We start from the raw sequence: 27,138 nt of genomic DNA, 5'->3' as shown, positions 1-27,138 counted from the left end.
ACACCCTGCACCTGCCTTTGCTAAATTTTGCACAGATTGAAAAGTGAGAAACTGAAACTGACCAATGTTTTGCATTTTTGAACATTGATGGTAATGTTATATCTGGAGTTATAATGTTAAGCTACTGATTCAGCGCTAGAAGTCGATGTTACTTGAATAAATTAGAGGAATGTAAACTTGCATGTGTATTTTATTACCATTTGGGAGGTGATATGGGAAAGGTGGGGTGCAGAAATTCCCCTTCGTCTGAGGTGGGGAATGAGAGAAAAAGTTTGAGAATCACTGTTATTGTGGTAAGTTTAAAAATGGTGAACCTATTTCCGCAAACCTTTTACATTTACTTTACCTTGGTTTCAAATTCATGGGGGTGTTTTGCAGATGTCGGGTTCTAAATGTGTTGGTGAAAGTTGGTCATTGAAAACACAGGAAAATACTTTTTCTATTCACTTTTGTTAGTAAAATAAAGGTTCAACCATCAAACCAGTGATATTCATTTTTACTACATTTTACAATGAAGAGCCATAGGGTATGACTTTCAAATCCAGGGAAAATTAACTTGGCTGATCAGGGATCTCCTGTTTGCACTGTTGTTTTTGTAGGTATGCCGTTATGCAAGGGTGATTTGGCTGTTGGCTCACAGTGCATGGGAGGGAGAGTGCTGCTGGCTCAACAGACTTGAACAGAGTTTTTGGACTGTACGTCACCATGTAGGAAAGTTTTGGCAGTGCACTTATTATTGTGATTGAGCGAACATCATGTGGCTTTAGAAACTTGCGGCTCTAGAGCAGCATTAATATTTGTGCACATCTGTAACCATTACACTACACATTCTTTGTGCGTGTGTGTGTGTGTGTGTGTGTGTGTGAGAGAGAGAGAGAGAGAGAGAGAGAGAGAGAGAGAGAGAGAGAGATATTAAGGGAATAGACAAATAGAGAAGGTCACTGTTGAGCTCTGACTCTGCAGTTGTGATCTGACATGCTAATTGCAGTGTAAAAGTCCTCTGCTGCACTGCATCACACTATTTTCTCTCCTTTAAATCCGCAATGCATTATATATATATATATATACTCACGTTGAAGAGGTTTTTGCTCTCATAAAGTCAGGTTTGTTCGTTTGGTGGTAGGTATGTACAGCGGTATGGGTGTGTGACACTGAAAATTCACTCTTAACAAAGAGGCGGAGCTGTGAACTTAATATACACTCAGATATTACTGCTACAGTCGAGGACTCAGCCACACACTCCATTTTCTTTTTTATTAAACCTCCCCCATACTCTTTCTTTCTTTTCCTCCCCCCTCACTCTCTCTCTCTCTCTTGTTTCCTTCTCACACTCTTTGTCTATTCTTTTCCTTTCTTTATCTCTCCCCTTCCCTTGTTCCTCTCATTCACTCCAAATGTTGACCCCTCTCATACTATCTATTCCCCCCTCTCCCCTTCCCTTGTTCCTCTCATTCACTCCAACTGTCTGTCTTCCTGTCACGCGCTTTCTCTATTCTTTCAATCTCACCCTCTCTTCATGTTCCTCCAACTTAGTCTCTCTCTCTCTCTCTCTCTATTTGTTCTTCTCACTCACTTCACCTGTTTCTCTTTCTCTTTCCCTCTCACGTTCTCTGTTCTCTCCCTCTCTCTCTCTTCTTGTACGCACTCTCCACCACACATATTTTCTTTAAATCTTCTACTCACTCACACTCACAGAACACATACACATTCTCTCTCTCTCCCTCTCAGTAAAGGGGAGCTAGTGGGCTGCTGGGTAAAGGCACGGTGTGCAGTGGGCGCGGTTAAAGGATCGTGTTGCGCTGTTTCCTGTGGCGCGCGCTGGAGTAGCTGTGCGTTCAGCTAAACTTCATGCGCATTCACACACGAACACACACGAGTGCGCGCACGCAGTTCCTCGGCTGAGGGTCTGCACCGCTGCTGGACTCTCCTCCGTTGGGATTCTCCGCTAAAGCGCCAAAGGCCTTGGACTCGCCGCCGCTCGCCATGTCTCGAGTTACGGATCAGTCGAAAGTTCGCCAGGAGCGGATGAGAGAGATCAATCTGCGGGTGAGAGAACGCTCACATACACACACAAATATGTTTTCCTGCACTCTGGGGTCTCAACACAGACTTTCATACATTTACTGGCGACTAGCTTAATCATAAACTTACACTAACTTAAAATATGTCCTCATCGTAAACAGAAAGGTTTACTGTGCTTGTGGTCCCCACAATAAAGGCATTTTCCCACAATGGGTGTGCGCAGACAGGTTCTTGTCCCCACAACGTGATCTATTCCTGGTACATACATACACACAGTTTAACGGAATCGTCGCACTCGCAAAATGGCAGAAGGTCCTGAGTTTCTAAACGCGCTTTTTCCTTTATATTGAACTCGACACAGAAATGAGCTGGTGTTGGATCTGCTCTCAACAGCTGTGTTTTAATTACATGACTAAACTATCAACAATTTTTATGTTTAAGAACTTATCCATTTACATGAAGCTCCAATCTGCCTGTTTACAAAGTCACTAAATTCATTTTCCAAGTCTCAAGCCAGAGAAAATGGATGTAGTGATCTTTTATTTTTTTGTCATCCTTCTAGAAATGACATATTTACTTCAAATCATTCAGCCTTAGTTACTGCTTTTGCGTTACGAAACGTACTTCCTTAGCGAGGTGCAGTGACGGAAGCATGGTGGTAGAAAAGGCTGGCAGGTTTGGGGTTTGAGGCTGTAATTTTCAGTAATTATCAGGGTTTTCCTTACTTTGTCTGTGTAGGTGTTTTTGAGTGGGAAATGTAACAGTGAACAGAATGAGTGTGTGTGTGTGTGTGTGTGTGAGTGTGCATTGTCGGAATGTCTGTTCTATGTAAGGACTAAATATTTTGGTCTGATTGGTACCATTAACATTTGATGTTTTGGATACATTTGTTTGTCACTATCAGGAAATGCTCATCAGTGAGCTTCTATTTTGTTGCTGTCCAAAGAAAATTATGTATCTCAATTTTTGTTTATTTTCACTTTGTGTGGACCAACAAAAATGCTTTTTTCTTCTCTTATAAAGGTAATTCTTTGGAGATCTTTTTTTTGTTTGTTGCAGGAAAGCAACAGTTATGGTGCTTTTCCACTGCATGGTTCCTATACGGCTCTACTCATCTCTTGCTTTTCCATTAGGTAAAACTGGTACCTGGAACCAGGTACACTTTTAATCCCTGCTCGCTCGTGGTTTCATGCAAACCAAGTAAGGACTAAACGTGATGTGAAAACCTTGCAGAGTACTGATTGGCCAGAGAGACTTGTCAGTCATGACGAAATGCAGACATCCTGAACTAACTAGGCATTTGTAAAATCTCCAAGCTACAGTAGTGATCATATTTCATTTATCTGTTTCATAATGGCAGCTCCTAAAATTACATCAGCGTCTATTGAAGCAGTACAAATGCTCCTTGGATTGGTGGACGACGAAAGACTCCAAGCAGAGGAGTTACAAGGAACAAGGACAGAGCAACAAGGAACAAAAAAGGACACTGATCTGGCACGGAGCTGTGTTAAATCCCAAACAACAGCAACATGCAAATACACAATGAGTAAACAGCCCTTAACCTTAACACCACCTTTGTTGTGGTTTCCAAAGCCCATGGCTCTGGTTAGAGACATTTTTTTGCGACATAGCAGGCTTCATTTTGGGAGTGCTAGTGGACAAGCTTCATATACCAAAAAGCAAGCAGCATTAAATACAGTTCGGGCCGAAATAATAATATCTGTTTTTATATGTTGTGAGTGGGGAATTTAATCCAAAATCATGACACTGGTAAAAAAAAAAAAAGGTGTACAGTAATCCCTCATTTTGCGTTCCAAGACCACCCGCGAAAAATGAATTTCCGCGAAGTAGAGAAAATATATTTTTTTTATGTATTTAACGAGTATTTGGGCTTTTAAAACCCTCCCTGTGCTGTTAACAACACTCCCTTTGCATTAAACAGTCATTCTATAATGTTTTTCAGCTGGAACTACATGTGATATCCTACCAGTTTCTTTAATAGAGTCATTTCTAAGCTGTGATTTAGCGTAAGAAAATTTCACTCAGGTGTGGACATGAACAATGCATGTACTGTACATAAGAAATACTTGTAAATGATATATTTTGTCACCTACAGGCCTAGTCTATGAAATTTTAATGGAGTTAATTAAATATTTTGGCTATTCATCTTTCACGGAACCGCAAAGTAGCGAGGGATTACTGTAGATGAGTTTGACCTATGAAAAGCAACCAAACATACATGTGATGTGTACATGAAAACAAAACCAACAAACAAGCTGCTGCCAGCCTGACACAGTCTTCAAGTCTCAGTCTAAAACTATACACTGAACAATCATTGGATTAAGAACACCTACCTTGTATCCACATTCACTCTCCATTTTATCAGCTGCCCTGATCATACAGGAGTTTTACAATTGCAGACTGTAGTCCACCTGTTTCTCTGCATACTTTCTTATCCCCATTTCACCCTGCTGTTCAGTGGTCAGAACCACCACAGAGCGTAGTGGATCATTCTCAGCACTGCATTGACGCTGACATGGTGGTGGTTTTGTGCTTTTACGAGTGGATCAGACACAGCAGTCCTGCTGGAATATTTAAACAATGTGTCTCTTCACATTCATTTGAAAGTGAGACTTCAGCATCAACATGCAGCAGGTATCCTCAGTCACAGTAAGCCAAAACATCATCAGCGTTGTTATGATTATCAGCATCTTTGTCCCAATAATTGTCATCGTCAGATTCATCAGTGTCTCTTAGTGCTATTTAAGCAGCCTCTCTGTGGAGCTGCTGTATTCAGGCCACAAGGCCACTGCAGGCCAGACTAAATATGGAGCTCAAACTGTTTAAACTGGAGCACCAGAGTTGAAGCTTTTCACTCTTCCCTTGAAGCACCTGCTAGAACTGCTGTCTGCATTTGAGCAGTTAGTTTATCTATAACTCAGCCGTCAGGAGTTTCCAACTTGGAGCTAACACACAAAAGTGTAGTTTTGGATTAAGATGTTACATTATAGATATTTCAGATGGATTTGTATCAACTATAATTCAGTCTATGACAGTGGGACTGTAAGAGTACAGTACTGTGCAGAAGTTTTAGTCACCTAAGATAATTATATATATTTAAACTAATGCCTTCTCAGTAAGTGTGGTGCTTGTATAAAGTTCTGTATAATCACAGTAAATACAAACAAATAATAATATAAAACAAATAAAAATATAAGATTTGTTTCTATAAAATGGTAGGTGTGAGTGAGTTTGAAAAACAATGTTTTGTTCAGATTCTCCTTGAATGCATGAATTTGTTAAATAAATAGCACACATTATTTAAAATCATTATTTATTAACCGCTAAAACTAGGTATTGGACGATAACCTCAAATAATATGGACTGCCACGAGGAGAGGAGAGACAAAGTTAAACCAACACATTCACACACAGAATATCACATTTACTGGAATACTGTTTTTTGATTTTATTCTAATGTTGGGCGTTATTTGTTGTTTGTTTGTTTGTTTTAAGCAAATAAATGCTTACTGCTCAGATTAATAGATTTTTATATCTCTTAATCTCTGGCGCCTAAAATTTTTGCACAGTACTGTAGGTGTACAGTGTTAAGCATTTTCCCGGCTTACTGAGAGAAACGCACAAAACTTTTGGTTCTCCTCATCTAGAGCGGGATGATATGGCCAACATGTATATCACAGTATAGTTCAATAAATCTATATTTTATTTTGGTCAATAAAATACAATTCCGATATCGATAAACTGAAGAACTGAAAGCAGCATGACATCACCAACTGACAAAAACCTCTTGGCTTTGTCAATATTAATATTTGTAAACCAACTTTAAAATTGAGTGCAATGAACTGATGGCAGCACTATGTAATGACCGTCAGTTAGTCACAGATGCTTTAAGTAATAAATATTGAAATTGAAAATATGTAAAAAACAAAAAAAACTCATATCATTTATATTAAAACATTATATATTGCGACATATATTGATACTGAAATATTGTTCAGCCCTATCCTCATCCCTACTGTACAATATGATTCTGCCTGAGACTTCAACTACTAGTGTGTGGATTTGAATATTATAGGCTTGGAATAAAAAAAAAGTATATATATAAGTATATTTAGGTGATACATGCATTCAGTTGGGCCAGATTCAGTTTGACCTCATACTCGTTCTCTTTGACACACACATACATACACCTACATACTTCTAGTGCACAGAGGAAAGTCTTTTTTGTACAGCTTTTGCTGCCCAGTTCTACCCCATGCCTGTGTTCCCATGGCAACCCTTAGCAATGACCATTGCACATCAGAAAGAGGAAGTGTTTGTTCTTTATTTCCTGTACAGCATGTCAAAACAGTGTCACAACAGATACGCCTTTAAAAACGCCATTAAAACACAGACAAATCTCAGCCAACAGAAACAAGTTGGTATATTTGTCATAATAAAGAAAATACCACCTTTTTACATGCATATATGCATGCAGAATATACATTATGTAAAATTTACAGAAATGGCAGCGCAGTATAATATTATTTGCAGTTTGGAGCCAAGGCCTGTAGTAATAGAGTGAATAATAATGTGGTAAACAGGGGCTACAGTAGAGGAGCTATGGTGATTGATGGCTTTCTGTTTTGGTTTTGGTGAACTTTGATGGAAATAGTATAGTTTATTCTGAAGGACCATTTGGATCAAATAATGAATACTGGAGTTATCACCATGTTCATTAGTGCAAGATGGAAGTCAGTTATCCTTTACGTTTTTTTTTTTTTTTAATTTTGTTATTAGCCCAGCAAGACAAAAGATGGCTTACTCCCTTCTGCCCACCATCTGTGATTAGGCCTACTGTATTCATGTTAGATAGTGTCTGAAGGGCAGTGCTTAGAAATGGGATAGAAATAATATCAGAATGTCTGCATACAGAATCACACTATGCACATAAAAATTGAAGATTTATAGCACATTAGGGCCTGTCCAATTGCGCTGTTAGTGCAGTTTGTTGATAAAGTAATAAACTCATGCAAACCCAGATGCTGACCAAATAAACACATTGAGACCTGCTGAGCAGATTGGTACTTATAGAATAGATAGTTTCAGTTTTAAAATAATGCTGGGGCACTTTAAAGTGCAATTAAAAATAACATCAGTATGTCTAAAAATCACCACATGCATCATTTTATATGAAGCAAGGACACACTCAAACCAGAGTCACACTGGTTTTGATGGGTTTGTGTTTAGTAAGTGCTACGGAGCGAGGAATAACATGCAACAGGTTGTTATTTTATATTTTGCTCCAGATCAAGAGAGCTTTAAGTAAAAACACACTCTTAGTTTATCAGCTATCCTCAGTTAAATAAGGACCAAAATTTAGTATTAAATTAAAAATAAAATAGCAAGTGATGTCAAAATTAGTAGTGTCAAATGATTAAAAAATATGTTAATGTTAATCACAAAAACAATCTGTGAATAATCATGATTAAGTTAAAATACTAGTGTTTCTTTGTTTTGTTTTTTTTGGAAGGGAGATAAAACAAATGTGTAGAATGGTATACAGGACAGACTTTTTAAACTGTTTAATTTATTAGAACCTTTCAGAACAGTTTTTGATGTTTGACTTGAAATCTTTAATTTGCTGAGCTAAAGTTTCAGGAAGAGAGTTAATATCAAACATTGTAGCTCAGACATTAGCTTCAGTTAAGAAAATTGTGGCTCACTGCTCGATAAAACATATCCATATTCCAGTTTCAACAACTTTATTGGGTGGTTTCCCAGACAAGGATTAAGCCTACTCCTGGACTACATAGCATTTTGTATTGTGATTTTTCATCGAAAGGCTATACACCAGGACTAGGCATAATCTCTGTCTGGGAAGCCATCCCTATAAGAGATATATGTGTGGATTAAGCCAGGCTCCGGGAAAAAAACAACAAAGAAATCATGCTGAACTTCTTGCAGCAGAGAGAGAGACCATACGAGTAAGAGTTATTTTGAGATTTATTTAATATTTTAGCATAAAAATAACAATTTATAATGTTTAATAAAAAACAAATTACATTGCTTAATTAAACACCTAATACATATCTGTGGGGGGACGACTTGCGGCCAAATTTGGTAAAAATGTTTAATTTGCATTAAAAACAACATATTAAAGTTTAATCCCATACATTAACATGTTAACATTACAATAGTTGAAATATGAAACTATTGATTTTTTTTTTTTGTGTAACATGGCCTTATTACCAATACAAATTTCAGTTTGCATTTATAGGCTTAGCAGAACAAGAAGACCTATTACCTATTAATTTATTGCAGCATGAAAATGTAATGAACAGTGGCCTTTTTTAATAAATAAAATATTATAAACACGTTATACAAAATGGCACTCTTCCTCTTTCTAAAGGAATTTACATTACAGAGCAAAGGTTGACTGAGCCTATCTTTATTTTGAAAGTTTTTTTTTTTTTTTTTGAGGCATAATGTTGAGGCACCAAAGATACAAAATTAGGACCTAACAGGACACATCCTGGGTCAAAGAATCGGATCTTATAAAAATAAAGAGAGAGAAGAGCAGGTGTTAAAGTTTCACTTAGATCCGGTTGTTTTATGCAGTGAGTATCACACATACGTAAACCAAAACAAGCGTCATATCCCTTTTCGATCTTTCATGATTAAAACTAGCCCAGAACCCCACAGATTGTATCTTTTTTTGTAAACTCTGCTAATTGTGGCTATTTATAGTGTCTAGTGTTAGAGAGAAGTGTTAGAAGCACAGAGTTAATTTACGGTTAGCACTGCTCACCTATGCCATTTCAGCATGAAGATAAGTCAATGCAAAAACATAAACAATCCATGATTAAAGTCAGTAGACTTGAATATGTAGAGGGGGTGGGGCCTATGTTGCCTCTCCCCACCATGTCACCAGAAGCCCACCATAGTGTTTGTTTGTACTGCCTGCATTTGTATTATGACATCCAAATGGCTGTGCATGCAGAGTGACAAATAGGTTGAATGTGTTTTATCTGTTTTACTATGGAATAAACAATTAATGAATAAAATTCATTGGCAACTATCTTTATAATTAATTGTTATTGATTTTATCGATAGGGTGTGGCAGCCCTTCAGGAAACATTGGAAATTAGATTTAGCTTTAAATCTGTAAATTTATGGAGGAAAAGTGTAGGGTTTTGTTCTACTGATGTGGAAATATATGTTTTTGGTGGCCTTTGATAAATGCAGCAATTATTTTCAGAAAAAAACTCTTTTGAAACATAGCTTGTAGCTTGTAGTTTATCAGCACTCATATTGTTTTGTTTGTGGAAGTCAGTATAATGCAAGCACATCAACTTCACATCAAATCTTAACAGTATTTGAATTAAATAAATACAGATGGTGAGACATATTCCTAAATGACAGATATTTATCAGGAATTTGTAGAGCCATTTTAAAGATAAATTGGTCTGACATTGTTTTTGACAGTTTGCAGAGTCCACTGTTTTATTCTGTACACTGCAGCACCATCTGAAAACCTAGTGTATTTGCTCTGCATGCAAACTACAGGTTGTTGAAGTAAAGTGCAGTGACAAAGATTAGAGAGTCGAGCATGATGAAAGGGTCACTGCATCATTCTCCAAGAACATTATTTTGTCCTTTTTTGGAGCTTGGACAGCAATAGATCCTTTTAATTTACTGTGAACCATGAAACTTAATGAACACTTCAAAGTTTAGAGTTATGTCTTGCGATGAAAATAAAAGGTAATTTGATATAATTTTATATAATTTTTGTGTTTTTTCACTAGCTTGGATAACTTCCACTCAAAAATGTGTACACTCTTAATTCCAAACTACTGTAATCAGTCCTTTCAGTATTTTAAAATGTGTAACATAATGCCAGTACTCTACACTGTACAATTTTATGCACTTTGGATTCTTGAAAAGCACTATATACATAATATATATTATTAATATAATTATTATTTTTAGATTTGTCCAGAACGATGAATGGAGCTATAGATTATTGTAAAGTTGAGTGTACACAACATGATTTAACTGCAGTTTTCTGACTAGATCCCATGACCGACCCTCAATAGCCTGTGAGCTGTTGACAAGATACTTTCAAGCTTGTTTCAAATATTACAATGTGAATTAATTTAGACAAGACATAGAAGGGGGGAGGTGTTCCGGGCATGTCCAACGGGGAGAAGGCCCCGGGGCAGACCAAGAACACGCTGGAGAGACTATATGTCTCGACTGGCCTGGGAACGCCTCGGTATACCCCCGGAGGAGCTAGAGTCGGTGGCTGGGGAGAGGGAGGTCTGGGTTTCTTTGCTCCGACTGCTTCCCCCGCGACCCGGACCCGGATAAGCGGTGGATAATGAATGGATGGATGGATGGAAGACATAGAAGGTGATAACTGGGTTTTGGAGTCCTCTGTTATGGAGATAGCATAACAAGCATTTTTATACAGACCCAGGAAATATAGGAGTGGGAATATGGCTATGAATAGAATGAATCCTTGTATTTAAAAAAATTATATTATATATATATATATATAGGGCGGCACGGTGGCGCAGCAGGTAGTGTCGCAGTCACACAGCTCCAGGGGCCTGGAGGTTGTGGGTTCGATTCCCGCTCCGGGTGACTGTCTGTGAGGAGTTGGTGTGTTCTCCCTGTGTCCGCGTGGGTTTCCTCCGGGTGCTCCGGTTTCCTCCCACAGTCCAAAAACACACGTTGCAGGTGGATTGGCGACTCGAAAGTGTCCGTAGGCCTAGGTGTAGGTGTGAGTGAATGTGTGTTTGTGTGTGTGTTGCCCTGTGAAGGACTGGCGTCCCCTCCAGGGTGTATTCCCGCCTTGCGCCCGATGATTCCAGGTAGGCTCTGGACCCCCCGCGACCCTAAATTGGATAAGCGGTTACAGATAATGGATGGATGGATATATATATATATAAATTCTTATTTTTATAGCACATTAGACAAACAGTACTTGAAAGTTTCTGTAGCTCATATTTGGCACTTTTTTCTATTTTATTTCTATTCTTTTCTCTTTTTTCTTGTTTATTTCTATTCATTTTTTTGGAATTGTGTACAGTATTATTGTATTGTGTACTCTGTCTGCAAACTTTGATGCTGTTTACTGAAATATTGAATAAAACGTTTTTTGATGTTAATGATTTTTTTTTGTAACAGCGCTGCATGTCAAGGTCTAGGGGACATTTTACCCTAGTGCTGAATTATCGTGTCCAGGTGATTTGGCCTGAAGGGAGCAAAGCTTGTGGAGGTTTCCCTGTCTACTTAATGATGATAGCAGTCTTAAAGGGACAAGCAATAACCAAGTGACACAGTATTTAAATGGCCAAGTATGTGTGCACTGCTTACGTTGAGACGAGTTTAAAACCCGGATGTGCTGTAAAAATTACACTGGTCAGCAGAGGGAGTCTGATGCTCTGGGCAGTGTTCGGATGAGAAACCTTGTGTTTAAGCATGCACACACCTGCTGCCTACCAGGTGTTTTTAAGGTTTAGTATCACTGATGTAGTATATAATAATGAGTCAACAATAATGAGTATTGTTGAATAAATTGAACGTATTGGGTAAACAAGCATTTATATATTTTTAATAAACCATACAGATTAATGTGTCATGTCATGAGAATGTTAGTCATGTCTGGATGTCAAGATCAGTTCCTAAGACTTCTTCTAATACAGACTTATGTATGTACACTGGCATGTGTAAAAGGGGAAGATGGTCAGTTAAAAAGTCAGGAGTGGTCAGTGTAATAATGCTGAGTAGCACACCAGCAGTCTCTCTGACAATCAGTGACTGTTCTAAGACAAAGGCATTGTGATGGTCATTGGTTTATCTCATCATCCATTCACTATCCCATTCATCACCCATTCACTATGGATAGTTCACTATCCATTCATTGATTTTTTTAAGGCTCTCAATTTTTACAGGATACTGACCAAAAACATTAAAAAGACACACAAAAATGTAGGCCTGTCACGGTAGTCTTTTTTGTAATCAATATATAGTCCCAGAAATAGTTGATATAAACGATATTACCGTAATTTTAAAACCATTTTATGCAAGTGATAAAATAATGCAATTACACTGCTTTAAAAAGCAATGAAATTTAAACAAAAAAATACTTAGTTACTAATTAAATTAATTACAATATTCAAAGACCAAAGAAAACTAATACAGAAGAGAGCAATAGGCTAAAATACTGGTGATGTTCATTGTTATGTAAACAAACATGCCAGTATTCTCAATGGGCGATATTGAGGTGAGCAAAAATAGTCAAAATAATTTCTATATATTATACAATATGTTGATAATGTATTTATTGTGACAGGCAAATAAAAACGTACATGTTGTATATCCCTTAGATATCTCCTGACACTTATAAGGACCCTAAATGTTCTTGGTCTCTAGCAGCGCCCATATCTGGTTTTATTTGTTTCTTCTATGCTAGATGTTAAGTATTTTATAGTTTTATCCTATTATCAATTTTACCATTTGTTCATTTTAAGTCAGCATGTTATTTCACAGAAGTTATCTTTTGGAGGATATATGGTTCAAATTAATGGTTCAAATTAATGACTTAATAAAGTCATCCACTGAATTTGAGGTTTATCTAGGGCTGGGCAATGAATCGAAAATTAATCAAAATCGATATTCAGAACTTCTAATCGACATATTCTTGTCTATATCGATTATATCAATTATTTTATTCTGATATGTCCCCACTGTGTGCACAAAAAAATGAGAGGGACAAGCTCCTAGCGACATTAGAAAACATATCCCATATTTAATACTGGAGCATATTTACAGTACAAGCCTTGTCACTGAAATATGAGGGTCAAAAATACAAAAATATAATCATCATCCATTTAATCGTAATCGTGTTAATAATCGCAATATCGATTTGCGCTCATATCACCCAGCACTAGGTTTAGCTTTAAATTACTGCTTTGTAGCCTCATGATTTAATTTAACATGCTCTCATTGGCTTGCATTGTTTTATATATTGGCTTCAATTGTTAAACATTACTGTCAGTCTATATGGGACTTTGTGTTTAATATTGCAAATACAATTATACACATTATTGGTTGTTTTGATTTGAGGTTTAAAATATAATATTTATATAAATTTCCCAATAATATTTTTTTCCATCAGCCAAGACACAAGGACACCTTTTGTAGCACAAAAATTACACAGTGTTAGCTGGTTAGTCATAGTGCCCATGGTAAACCTTGTTCATTTTTTTAAGTTGCCATGTGACTTTTTTCCTCTTCATGAAGATGGTATCTTCCCTGTTCTCCCTGTTAAGCATCGTCTTTCAGATTCAGATTTGGGATGATACAGAACAGTTAAACAAGAAAAGTATAATTCTGATACATTAGCCCTTTGTATGTGTTTGTGGGAAATTTTCTAAAAGTACAAAATAACTGTTAGTTGTAATACAGTGTTTATCCAGAAATAATATTCCTGTTTGTATTATCATGTTTTTTTGTAGGTATAATAACAGTAGCCATAATGAAGATAATAATGTGTCTGGGATGATTTGTGTTGTCAGAATAAGGAGAAGGAGCGGATGAGGGAGAGAGAGAGGGAAGCAAGGGAGAGAGAGGCGCGCTACAGCAATGGCCATCTCTTCACCTCCCTCACGGTCAGCAGCACCACACTCTGCTCTGCATGCAACAAGAGCATTACAGCCAAGGAGGCCCTCAGCTGCCCTAGTAAGTCTCTCTTTATCTCTTCCTCTTACTCCCACAAACACAAATAGAGATCTATAATAAAAATCGTGAAAAAACTAGACATATCCTGGTGTAATTTATATGAGAAAATAAGGCTCAATCCAATTTCACCCCTTGCCCCTAGTAGTTAGTCCTAGCTCTCCATTTTGCCTAGGGGTGGGGTGTCTAAATTCTGCAACAGGTTTCTGAGCAAAAACGCTGGTGAATTAGTAGCTGCATTCAGTGTCATATTACAGACAAGTTTGGAGGGGGGTTGATAATATGCAATTGTCAATGACTTCTGAAGGCATATGATGCTCTAAGTTTACCTGAAGTCTAGCAGGACTCCTCTAATATCTCTTCAGAGTGGCAGAGCTGCCTATAAAGCACCACTAGTAGGCTGTTAATGAAGCATGGTTCTTTTTTATTTGTGTTCGTTTTTTTTTCAGTATATGGTAAAAATAAGAATTGGGATTGGACCTAAACTAAGTTGTAACACCTTAGTGTAGGGCAGTGTTCATAATCCTAACTCATCATAACAAAATACATTAATATGTGTCAGCTTTTTAAAGTATTTCATTCAAATCTGTCTTACAGCAAAATGATACCTAGTATATCGTTGGTGTGCGACGAAAAACATGTATCTTCATTTTTGTTGATTTTCAGTGTACTACATCATTTGAACACAGCAGCTGTCAAACAGTCATACACGTTGATGAGAGAAAATATGATTTCAAAATTGTATGACTATCATTGTTATAGAGTAGTATGTAATTAAAACTATTACATTCATGATTTAAAAAAAAAACACTTTTTAAAAAATTAAGTTTTCCCACTATTTGCTGCTCTCTAAATTTAGGAGAGTGATAACTGCATGGCATTTTACACAGATCAAAAGTGCCACAAAACTAAACAACTCAGATTCAGTGGTAATTCAAACAGTAAACAAAAACTTACAGACAATTTAAACTTCAGCCACTCACTGTTCCGCCTTAAAAGATGCAGAGCTTCTGAACACAGACATACTATATAACTTCAAATTAATTGCAAGTCGGATTTTACTGTGTTGTGTGTACCAGCCCAAGACTAATAAACTCCTATACACTTTTGCACATAGGCCTACTATCTTGGACCATTTTTATCTGGCAGGGAGAGATACAGAGTTAATTTGCCCAGTACTCCCACGCACATCTATATTCATATCCCGTACATGGACATACACACAAACCCATGATAGTTCAGTACCAATTTTAGTGCAGACTCTTCCTACATGCATTTAGTGATGTAGGCATTGAATATTTGCATCTGCAAGATTTAAACCAATGGCTTGATGGAGTTATTACTTGCAAGTATTAGAATTTCACAACTCACAGGTACATATAGTATAAGCTAAATAGATAAATGATTTAAGAAATGTCTCTGGTAAGAAGAAAATTGTATATAAATAATTTCTGGTCTAACTATAGCTTTAACACAACACAACCACCAACATACCAGAAGTGTGATTCAGTGTAGGAGCCATTTGGACACTGTAACGCAAACTGCACTTTGTCGTTAGTGTTACATACAGATGCACAGACACACCTTTCCTGTTTTGATGTCATGCCATTCACCCCTCCACTGTTCTAGGTTTCACTATTGTTCTCAGCTTCTTCATTTTATCACTATTTATTGCAGCATCCAGACTGAGTGATCCTGTCATCGATGAGACCTGTGCATTAACTCTATGCTCTGTTATTCTGGTCTGTTCTCCTGTACTGACTACCCTGTATATTTGTGTATGTGTTGGAATATGTAGCTCAATGTTTTATACCCAACAACCAAGAGAGCAAAATACTCCTAAATCTCTGCAGAGTGAGAAGGCTGTTTCACTTATCCCTTTAATTCTAATAGAAACAAGCAGCTATCTCTGGAAAAAACATGGTCTAACCACAAAGACATTTTTATTCTTAATAGTATAGTTCAGGTTTTAGTCATCTTTAATTTTACTTTACATGAAATAAATCTGTGGTAAGAACTTAATATTTTATATTTGTTTAATGTACATACAAATTGTTTTTTAACAGTGACAGGCAGAAATTATTTATAGGCTATGTACGTTCTGAGAAGCCAGCTCCAACTGTCATTTTTCCATGCATTGTCTTACAAAGCATCACAAACAAACATATGAAAAGATAGTCATGAAAATGTAAGGAGGAAGAATCATGCTTCACCTCAAAACATTTCTCTCAGTGTAATACAATACCTTTGTTGATCAGAATTCTCTTCTGTTTGCCCAACAGTGGGTATTATATATGTTTATAAATACACTGTAATACACAGAAAGCTCTTGTTTCACATGGTTATAAAATTTGCCCTGTCGAAAATCATCATGTACATCTGAAATACTCTGAAACTTTAAAATGGTGTCCTTGGCTGTTATATAGGTGAGCAGAGAAAGAAGTATGTGTTTACAAAGTGTTTAGGGGGGGGGGAATTAGAGTATTAGGGAAACCCCACCGGGGCCCCAAGTCTCTTTCCTGCCCGATCAGCCTGAAAACAGGAAGTAAAACTGCTCTCACACAATGGGCTCTACAGACACCCTGCACTGGAGAGGCCATTATGAGTAAAAGAGTTCAGAAAGGAGTTACATAGTGAAAAGACGGTCTAGAATACAGGTTTCAGCCATGGATACTGGCCAAGAGAAAGAGAGGCGAAAGACTGGTAGTGTATATTTATTATTTATATTGAACATTTATTGAACATGTTTTTGTGACTAACTAAATTAGAAAAATTAAAACATATTTTTCTGAAAAACTATTGAAGGGTTTGATGCTATGAGCAGGCAATCTTCTGTGTTGGCCGTTTAACATTTTCATTCAGACCGTGAGAAAGTTCCACTTTGACAGTCTGAATTAGTGGTTTATGGACACTGAATGAGCGGTTTCTCTCTGTAACAGTGAAAAAGAAAGATGAAGTAATGCTTCCTTTCTTGTATATTTTCTCTAGCGTGTAATGTCACCATCCACAACCGTTGCAGAGACGCCCTGCCCAACTGCGTCAAAATGAAACAGCGGGTAAGAGAAGTGCTTCTAACATGATTTTCACATGACACCAGGCGTGTCTAATATAGAATCACATCACAGAAATGGTGTTAGCTTTTTCATGCCAGTATGTTGATCTCTGATAATCTCAGGTGAATAACTAAGAGGCAATAAAAGCAAACAATTAAAACATTTTTTGGTATTATTAACAAATATATAATTAATTGGAAATATAATTGAAAATACTAACATGACTAGATAAAAAATTTTCACCAGACAAAATTTTCAGTTACATTTGGACATAGCCTGCATGTCAATTTTATTTATGTATTATTTGTTTCAAACCAAAAAAAAAATTCTAATCATTAAGTTTAAGCTGCCTTCTAACATAGATGTAAATATACTATGTTGTAGCAACAGAAGTTGGCACTTATGCGGAACAGTTCGACCTATGGTGGGACGGTGACACTACGGAATAAACGTGAGTGTCCATTCAGGCTGTCGGTTCTTCTGTATTTCCAGCATTTCTCCTAGTCATCGAACAAATCCTCTTCAATAATTATGGCCTCCTGTGATTTTATTTTGCCCAGTATTTCTCCCCAGTTTAGTTATTGCCACTTCCACTCATTAGCTAGGTAAGACAGCCCCATATCATACCATGCATCCAAGCTGGGCGAGACAAGCACACGCTTCCTCCAAGACACATGAAGCCAGCCACGGTTTATTTTCAGTCTACTGCAAATACAACCCCACTGAACAGCTGTACACCCATATAGAGGGCACTACCTAGCATGATGATGCATAGGAGGTGGGGTCCTGCCGTGGAATCTCTGCCTTGAATGAGGTATTACCAATGATCAAGTATGCAATCTGCATATAATACATAAACTTCCCTCTCAACCTTGACAGAGTTTTTTTTTTAGTAATGCACAAAGATGTACGATTATACTGAAATCTGAATATTTTTTAAAATCAATTTGGTTATGTATTTATTGAACACAGAATAAGCACAATGTTGAAGAGATTTGGGGTGTCTCTGCTGAAATACATTTTATTTGTTGGATTTATAACTATCTAAAATAAAAACCTAAACACTGACTGGACCTGCTTAAATCCATAACTGTAAATTGAACCTGATATTTGTTTGGCTCTAAAGCACATATGAAGGAACGGCCCAGTTCAGCCATCTATCCATCAGATAGCCTCCGTCAATCGCTGCTCGGCTCTCGCCGTGGACGCTCCTCGCTCTTACTTTCCAAGAGCGTATCCACCAATAACATCGCAGGGTGAGTACTGCCCTCACTGTAATACTGATTAGTGTGTTTATGTTTAGTTTTGTGCATATTTTTGGAATTAGCTGGATGTGGACATTGTTAAATGTTTTTCATTTTCGAATGAGAAATGGATCCCACTATGAGTTTCTGTTCGTGACATATTCATTATAGATTTGTTTATATTGTGTACATTTTGTAGTGTGTTTGTTCAGTGTTTTATAAATTATTTTTGATTTGTACGCTTCATATATCACTATTATTTTGCAACTCATTTAAGGTTTTTTTTTGTTGTTGTTTTGTATTTGGGTGCATGCCTATGTGGGGGTGCATGGGTGTGCAATTATGTGTGTGTGCATGCACGTGGTGTGTGTGTGTATGTGTGTGTGTGTGTGTGTGTGTGTGTAGGGCTCTCAGTGATGACTCTACCTTGGGGCTGCGCAGGATCTTGTCTCAATCCACAGACTCTTTAAACTTCAAGAGCAGAACCATGTCTATGGAGTCACTGAACGATGATGGTAGGACACAGACACATTTTCCAAAATTATGTAATATTTTAGAAAAAATAAAAAAGATATAATATATGTAACCAAATAGAATATTTTCACAATCTGCTTGACTCTTTCGCTGTTAGCTCCACTCAACTCACCACAGGCCTTCATAAGGCATTACGAGTTTGGCATATCCCAAATTTTCATGTGGTGGACATGTGCATATTTTCTTTACTCATTACATCCTCTATTGAAGACTGACCTCTTTAACATCATAGCTGACTTGTGATATTATTCCTAAGGGTTTCTTGCATAGAATTTAATTAATCTTTAACTTGATAAAAACACCTTTACACGGGTAGAACCAACTCTCCCTTTCACTATATAGGAGAGCTGTACTACACTTCCATGCTGGAAGGGTTCGAGACTGAGTGTCGGGACTTTGAAGCAGATTCCTGGAGCATGGCAGTTGACTCCTCATACCTACAGACCCACCGCAAAGATGTCATCAAGAGACAAGATGTCATCTATGGTGAGTATGTGAGAGACAGATGTTTGGAAGAAAAAAATCTATAGCATAGTTCCAAATGTCATCAAAAACAAAGCTTTAAAGGTCTGATCAATGTTTATGCTCCAAAAAGGAACAGTAACATTACAGGACAGGCCCATGATGATAATGATGATCATGACGACTATACTGTGAATGAGGCAGATGTACATATAATGCAGGTGAAGCAGAATATGTGCTTTGATGCAAGTGTAATATTTTACTGATATGTGAGGGGACCACAAACTGCACACAAATATGTCCAGCCAATTGTTCGCTTGAAAGATTGAAGTGACATAAAAGAGCCATAAACAAGCTTTAGACAAAAAAGACAGTTCAGTAATGAGAATAATACTGTATATCCAAAATCTTTTAAAAGGCATTAAAGTCTCCTCAAAGACTCCTATGAGTTATTTCAAGAATGCTTTGATATTTGTTGCTACTTTTATTTCAGAATTGCTTTTACTGTGCTCTTACCCGTACAAAATACTGTAGTCTCTTGTCTCTGGCCAGTAGCTCTTTGCAGAGTTTAACAGCTTTCAAATAGCGACTGCAGAATTCAGCATAGACCTTCCTCATCTCATCAGCACACTGACCTGACAACTGAAGTACACAGACATTTAGACAAGTATGAGGGAGCAGAAATAGGCAGCAGTTTACATATGGGATAGAAAATTGTGTTTTATTCAATTTACCACAAAAAAAAAAAATATATATATATATATATATATATATATATATATATAATCCAAAAAGGCCACAAAAATGATCAGTTACAGAAAAAATGAGTATATGAGCTTGAGTTTTACAACCCAGAACTATCACTAAGAATCTAATTTTCTTAGAATTTTCCTCTCTGTACTGCAATGATTGACTTTGCTCCTCCTCTGAAAGGAATAATTCTGTGCAGATTTGAATGTATTCCATCTTAGGAGCAATAGTGATGTGGCTTTTGATTTTGGAAGATAAATTCTGTATGCTATCTCAGAGGTATATAACGTTCTCCATCTTGACTTTGAGCATGCTGTGCTTAGGTTCATATTGACATATATAGGCGTGTTTTGGATTGTACCATCCTATATCAGTGTTTTCTATAGAGATAATGCCGGTTGCTTGTGTGTGCAGCTGATCATGGGTCAGCAGTGTCTACACTTTTGGACATGTAATATAGCACAGTGAATGACTGAAGGTCTGTGGCACCAGACCATTGCAATAAGGGTCCATGGCTTATGTTAAAGTGTCATCTCACATAAGTGTATCTATTTCTGTAAATTTTAATTTAATTTTAGTGTTGTTCTTATGGTAAATATTCTTTAAGCACACGTTCAAGGCTCACGCCTCTTTCTAACTTCCATGTCTGCCTTTGCTCTTAGAGTTGATTCAGACGGAGCTTCACCACGTACGGACACTCCGGATTATGGATGTTGTGTTTCGGCGTGGGATGCTGGAGGAGGTGCAGTTGGAGCCAGGTGTGGTGCATGCGCTTTTCCCTTGTCTGGAGCGGCTATTGGCCCTGCACATTCGCTTCCTCAACCAGCTGCTCGAACGTCGCAGACAATGCCTGCAACCGTCGAGCTCTCACAACTTCACCATCAGTCACATCAGTGACCTCCTCCTGCAGCAGGTAGCCACATCGATGTGACTGTGCCATTGTATGAATATCAGCAGGATACTTTGAATGAGTGTCTGTATATCACTCATCAAAGAAAATTAGGTTTATTAATTGTTTTATTAATTTATAAATTCCTATCCTGTATGTAAACTGCTGCCCATTTCTGCTCCCTTGTACCTGTCTAAATGTCTGTGTACTTCAGTTCTCAGGTCAGTGTGCTGATGAGATGAGGAAGGTCTATGCTGAATTCTGCAGTCGCCATTTGAAAGCTGTTAAACTGTACAAAGAGCTACTAGCCAGAGACAAGAGATTACAGTACTTTGTACGGGTAAGAGCACAGTAAAAGCAATTCATTCTTGAAATAATTTAAAGGAGTCTATCCTTTAAAGCTAAGGAAAAAAAGGTTGAATGCAGAGGATATTTCTGCCTGTTATGTAGATTATCAAATATTTAAATTCTGATTAAATATTCTTTTGTGTCCTGTTCTATTAAATATTCAGATTATCTGTAAGAAAAAGAAAACCAATAACGTTCTTCTTGTTCTTATTATTATAATTATTTGCACTGGATTTTATATTGGCTGTTGTCTTCTAAATAAATGTTTGTTCTCTTTAGAAACTCTTACTGTGTTTTCAGCTGTAAACACAGTACCTTGCTTATTCAATATACAGTGGTACATGATGGAAGATTTTATTATTACTACTGTAGGCATACATATGGGCCTTCGGTTCTAGTGGCAGATTTTAATGAGTTATACTGAACAAAACTGAGGTCTCTCCAGGTATTTCCGTGACATGTTGAGGTAGGCAGGGTTAAAATCTTAAGAATGCGCTCTAGAAGGTCACTTAGCCATTGTTATTTTTCCTTGCAAGAGGAAAAGTGTGAGAAAATAAAAACTAGGTATAAAATTGGTCACAGAGGCATTTATTACATCAGTCTTGTTGTAGCACATGCCATAGAATATTTTCACCAGCACTCTCAGTCAATGGAGCTCATCTTGGGAATGGGATTAAGGAGTGAGACAGGTCGTCAGGGAGTGCGTTATAAGAGATAAATTGGGTGCTTGTGTTTATATAACCCTCGGTACTGGTCAAACGAGAGATAGAGAGATCTGATGTTTGTGTGTGTAACTGCAGTGGGAGGACAGTGATGTACAGCTGGATGAAGGTGGGTGTTGTGTGCACTAATAGCCTTGCTGCATGAATGTTGTCATAGTTGTATGAATCATCAGCTTTCCAGGTATTTTTGTCTAATTCAACTTTCTGTCGTGAGCAACTACCAATTTTTTAAGCACATGATAAAGATACAGACTTCTCATAAACACACGGAAATTTGTATGTTTACCATACAAGGGACCATTAAACTGGACCATGAAAATATTTTAGGAAATTATAGCCGAAGCTTCTTATTGCTGAGACAAAATGAAATCTATTTCTGGGTTTTAATCTACCTTCTTTCATAAAATGAACTGATTTCTGAGTCCTGCCATTTGTATAATTCTTAAAACAAATTCAGCAAACATATAAATAGGAATATATTTCTGTTTCCATGGTTTTGCTCATGTTTGCTTGTTTGCACATTTACATTCAAATACTAGCTCAGTTCGTCCAAGTACAATGACAGAATTGCACTGCTTTTTTACAGTGAAAGTCGCAATTATACAAAATGGCCTGTTCACAGTTATTTGAGCTGATATTCACAGTCAATGGGTGCATTGTCTTCAGCGAGGTAGAGGTGCATGTGAATAAATGAAAATTGTACGTCTTGACAAACATGGTTCTAACTTTGGACTGGTGCGGTAACATTTAGAGAGCACAATCAGCAACGTGTGTTTATTTGGGCTTGAGCTATTCCTTTCAGGGAGCTGCTAAGTTTCTAAAGCAAGGAAGAAATTAGGCTATTTTAGAATTATATTTTACCTTCTGCATACAATGAAATTAAAATCCCTATAAATGGTTACTCTCAATGACTGGTGTCAGTCATCAGCTAAAATTCTGCACATAGACAGCTACAGACCCACATGCTGATATAATTTTTTGTTAGCACTGCTAAAATGCATGATCTGCAGCTATTCTGGAGGCAGGTTGTATTAAACAGCAAGTGTTTGTGTGGGTCAGTGACATTAGGCTGGACAAATAATTGAGTATACTATATATATAAATATTTTTGGACACTCTTTCGAATGAGTTATTTCTACTACTTGAAGGTGCATCCATTAGTGACACAGGAGTTTAACTTTGCACACACATATATTCATTAAAATGTTTTTTAATTTTTTTAAAAAAGCATATTAAAAACCATCTGGTGCAGCTGCACGGGTGTCTAAAGTCACCATACCCAGTACTATACATGGGCTAGAGGGATATAAAGCCATAAAACATGATTACACAGTATAAAAGTCCTCAAAGCATTTAATATAAAGCCTTTCCAGAAGAGTAGTGCATATTAATTCTGCAATCAATAAACCTACAAGTAATACCCTCGACTTTTAGTTTTACAGTGTACGTACACACATGCATTCTGCAAAGCACAGACTAAATTCCAGTATTTTTTAAGCTTTTCTCTCTCTGATCTCTCTCTCTCTCTCTTTCTCTCTCTCTCTCTCTCTCTCTCTCTCTCTCTCTCTCTCTCTCTCTCTCTCTCTCAGAGGGTGAGTAGAGGACCTCTGTTGCGTCGTCATGGTTTCCAAGAGTGCATTTTGCTGGTTACTCAGCGCATCACTAAGTATCCTGTCCTGGTGCAGCGCATCTTCGATAACACAAAGGGTAAACCGTCACCATGGTAACAGCTGAAACTAGGCATCTCTTGTTGGAAGCCTGGTATCAAAGGAAAGCCTTTGTATTCTGTATGCATTACATGTTTATTACAGTTATCATTCTATTGAAACTAGCAGATTTATATTTTATTTCTTACTTAATGTGTAAATATTCCCAGTCAGTACTGAACTTTACAGACAAGTCACATAACAACTATATAAACACAAACACCCCTAAAGTCACTATTTTGTGCACTTTTTTTCTGCTGGCTTAGATCATTTTTTTTTTATTAGTTCTGATAGACCCAACTGCTGTCACTTTGTCAGTGCCATCTGGGTTCAGAATAATCTCTGAAATAATGTTTATTTCTGTTGAAATAAATGGCGCACGTCTGCCTGGATCAGTACATGTCAGGTTAATTATCATCTCACCCTTTATGTATAGTATGTCCAAAAGTGTCCTACACACACTCTGCTTATGCCATCTCCACAGTAGAACATTGTTAATAGAACGATGGAGCAGCCTCATAAATGCATAAGATCAATATTCCCAAAGATAAGCATCTCTAGAGAGGTATGCGTTTCTTCAGTATTGGGCTGTGATGGACTTTGTGATTAATAATTAATCATCCAGTATTCATTATTTATCACTCTTAATTCATTAAAACATGTAAACCAAATGCACATTCTAAACTTTAAATCAGTAGTTTTATTAACTATAAATGCTGTTTCTATTTAAAGAGTTTTGAATATTCAGGTTATATGTAGTGCACACATTCTTTGCTTTAAAGTATCCAATCTTAAAATCCAATCCAATCTTTTTTTTTTTAAACAAATGTAGTTACCAAAACAAGCACGAAAAAGGTGTAGAATGAAACATGATGAGACTTTCAGACAAGCAGAGAACATGTCAGAGCTACATTCACTATCAAAATTAAAGTGTGAGGTCAAATCCGGAGTGAGGAGGAAAAAGGTTTATTTCCACAATGCTTCCAGAACAAGAAGCAGTAGAGAAATGAAATAAAGAAAAAAATGGATTTGGATTTGTTTCTGTCCATCCATCCAGTGGGAGAAGATTCTCACCACTACAGGTGTGAAAAGATGTATAACTGTCAGTAAGTGACAGAAAAAGGAAATAGAAAGAAAGAAATTTGCAATTAAAAAAAGGAGATGTTTTTGTTCTCAAAATAATGGTTGATGTGCCCTTGATTTCAGGCCTGAGTAACACTGAATGTGTTTAGAATTCCTGGGAGGGTGAGAAGCAGACAATGCTAACAATGTCTAATACAAAAATGTACGATATCCTGAAAACTACAGGAAAGGCAATAGATGGGCACGGTGCATATGGACAGGTTTGATATTTTGCTTAGTTCAGGCTTTTGTGTCATGTTCTGTTAAATTTTAGTTTCTTGACATGATGAATGTCATTTTTCTAAATAACCAATGTAGGTAGAAATGAAACAGTCTTATCTGTGATTTTTGTACAGTACTGTGTCTCTATCGCTCTCTCTTTGTCTGCATTGTTTTTTTGCATGTGTACATTGCATGGACATGACTCTGGTTGTGTATGGCCTCACACAGACTGTGCGGAGGAGGCTGCAGGTCTGGCGCAAGCTCTTGTCCTGATACGGGAACTGCTGAGCAGCGTGGATCAGCAGGTGCTGGAACTGGAGCGCACACAGAGGCTGCAGGAGATTCGCTCCAGGCTCGATTCACGCTCTGAGGCTAAGCTCCGCTCAGGAGTGCTCTTCAGACCCGCAGAGCTGCTCCGCAGGCAGCTCATCCATGAGGGCACGCTGCTCTGGAAAAGTCCGAGCTCCAGACTGAAAGGTATAAACTAGAGTAGTGGCAGGGGGTGCAGCAAGGCAAATGAGCTACACTCATTTGAGCACTGCTAGCAGAAGATGGACAAGTTTGTGAGAGCTAAACATGCAGCAGATGTTGAGTTTTCTCAAGCCACAACTTCCAAAGGGAAACAAGAAAATATGATGAGGCATATCTCAAAGCGAGCCCATACCAGTCACTGAAGAGATGAGGGGATTAAATGTGACCTTTATGCAGAGAAAATATGCAGGGTTTAGGCGTTTTCTCTCAGGAAGCCGTTTTATTATTTATTTTTTATGCAGGGAAGCAATTAGAAACAGATATGTTTAACAATGACTGTTGAGTACAGTCACTTTATTTTTGTTTTTTTCTAAACGTAGTTGCAGTTTTGTATGAATGTACAAATAAATGGAGCTTGGAAGTAGGAGATGTAGAAGTAGAAGTAGAAAGTGGGGTGGGGTGCGCGGTTAAATGGCGGGCACGAAAATATTCTCATCTACAAAAGCGGGGCACGGCAGAAAGCGTTTGGGAACCACTGGACTAGAGGTCGTTGTAGCACATAATCATTTCTTATTAATTGTTAACCCTCTCAGATTAGAAATATGTGCCTTCCGAAACCTATTTACGTTGATTTGGTCCCCTGTAATTCCCCACTCAGTCCATCCCTAAAACACAACCATCAGCGTATTCCAGATACTTTACATTCCATGTGCACTTGTTGGATCACTCCACTCATTGTGTTCCTTTACCTAATGATTTACAAATTAAGCCCTACATATAATTAATAAATAATGTATTTACAAATTATTTAAACCAAAATAAACAGATGATACTGTTTGTATTTAAAGTATGTTTGTAAATCCAAGTTGCACTTGCGACACACTCTGCTGCCATATTGAGAATGTGACAATTATGCTCAAGATTATAAAATATTTGAATACATTTTAATGTGTATTTTTGGTTGCTTTTGCCCTGTAGATGTTCAGGTTCTACTGATGACTGACATACTAGTATTCCTGCAAGAGAAAGATCAGCGATACGTCTTTGCAAGTTGGGTGAGTCATCAGACATTCTGTACATTGAATCACTCAAGGACTCACAAACACATGCACACACACACAAGTGACCTCACTTATGTTCATATTATGTATTTCACTTCATGTATTTCCACAAAGGTGTCTGACCCCATCACTTTAAATTTAGTTGGCCTTTTTTGTCTAAATTTAAATTTCATCTTTTTATGCAGTTTAATCCACTCAGCTCAGCTCATCAATATAGTATTTATTTATTTTTCATTCTTCTGATTCTCCATGAACACCTTCTGTAGGATAAGTCGGCAGTAGTCTCATTGCAGCATCTTTTGGTGAGAGACATAGCCAATCAGGAGCGTGGCTTGTTTCTCATCAGCAGTGAGTTCAGTCCACCTGAAATGTACGAGCTCCATGCAGCTTCCAAAGACGACAGAAACACCTGGATACGACACATCCAGCAAACTGCCAGCAGGTATATACACATACTCACACACAGTAAAATCAGCAGTTTGTCCTTTTGCTTTCTGTAGAATTAAGTACACTGATATGGAGCTGAATTCATTTCATTTAACTCTGTAACGGCACTATTAACAAGATACAAATTAGTCTATGTGCATAATCACTTCAACTAGATAGTTCAGTGTTTCCATTCACAACCCCAATTCCAATGAAGTTTGTAAGTTGTGTAAAACAAATAAAAACAGAATACGATGATTTGCAACTCTCTTTCAATCTATATTCAATTGAATACACTACAAAGACAAGATATTTAATGTTAAAATGGATAAACTTCAGTTGCTCAACAGTCCAGGTTC

General features: G+C 37.4%; 1 protein-coding gene across 2 annotated transcripts in view; it reads left to right on the top strand.

The window, feature by feature from the left end:
• arhgef2a (Rho guanine nucleotide exchange factor (GEF) 2a) overlaps positions 1-27,138 on the top strand; it is a 68,395-nt gene that overhangs the window by 28,807 nt on the left and 12,450 nt on the right. Inside the window, exons 1-13 of one of the 2 annotated variants that reach the window (XM_066674884.1) lie at positions 1,823-2,046; positions 13,610-13,772; positions 16,758-16,825; positions 17,207-17,273; positions 17,949-18,078; positions 18,472-18,581; positions 18,943-19,086; positions 20,475-20,725; positions 20,916-21,041; positions 23,361-23,478; positions 25,050-25,298; positions 26,271-26,347; positions 26,620-26,795. In XM_066674884.1, coding sequence (XP_066530981.1) covers positions 1,984-2,046; positions 13,610-13,772; positions 16,758-16,825; positions 17,207-17,273; positions 17,949-18,078; positions 18,472-18,581; positions 18,943-19,086; positions 20,475-20,725; positions 20,916-21,041; positions 23,361-23,478; positions 25,050-25,298; positions 26,271-26,347; positions 26,620-26,795 — 1,742 coding nt within the window. In that variant the 5' untranslated portion in view covers positions 1,823-1,983. Of the gene's footprint in view, positions 1-1,822; positions 2,047-13,609; positions 13,773-16,757; positions 16,826-17,206; positions 17,274-17,948; positions 18,079-18,471; positions 18,582-18,942; positions 19,087-20,474; positions 20,726-20,915; positions 21,042-23,360; positions 23,479-25,049; positions 25,299-26,270; positions 26,348-26,619; positions 26,796-27,138 lie in introns of those variants that run through there. The other variant, XM_066674883.1, reaches the window with a different exon arrangement.

The sequence above is a fragment of the Hoplias malabaricus genome, chromosome 6, assembly GCF_029633855.1.
Source record: "Hoplias malabaricus isolate fHopMal1 chromosome 6, fHopMal1.hap1, whole genome shotgun sequence".
Classification (NCBI taxonomy): Eukaryota; Metazoa; Chordata; class Actinopteri; order Characiformes; family Erythrinidae; genus Hoplias; species Hoplias malabaricus.
The sequence above is the reverse complement of the archived record's forward strand: the minus strand, read 5'-3'. Positions and strand labels throughout refer to the sequence as shown.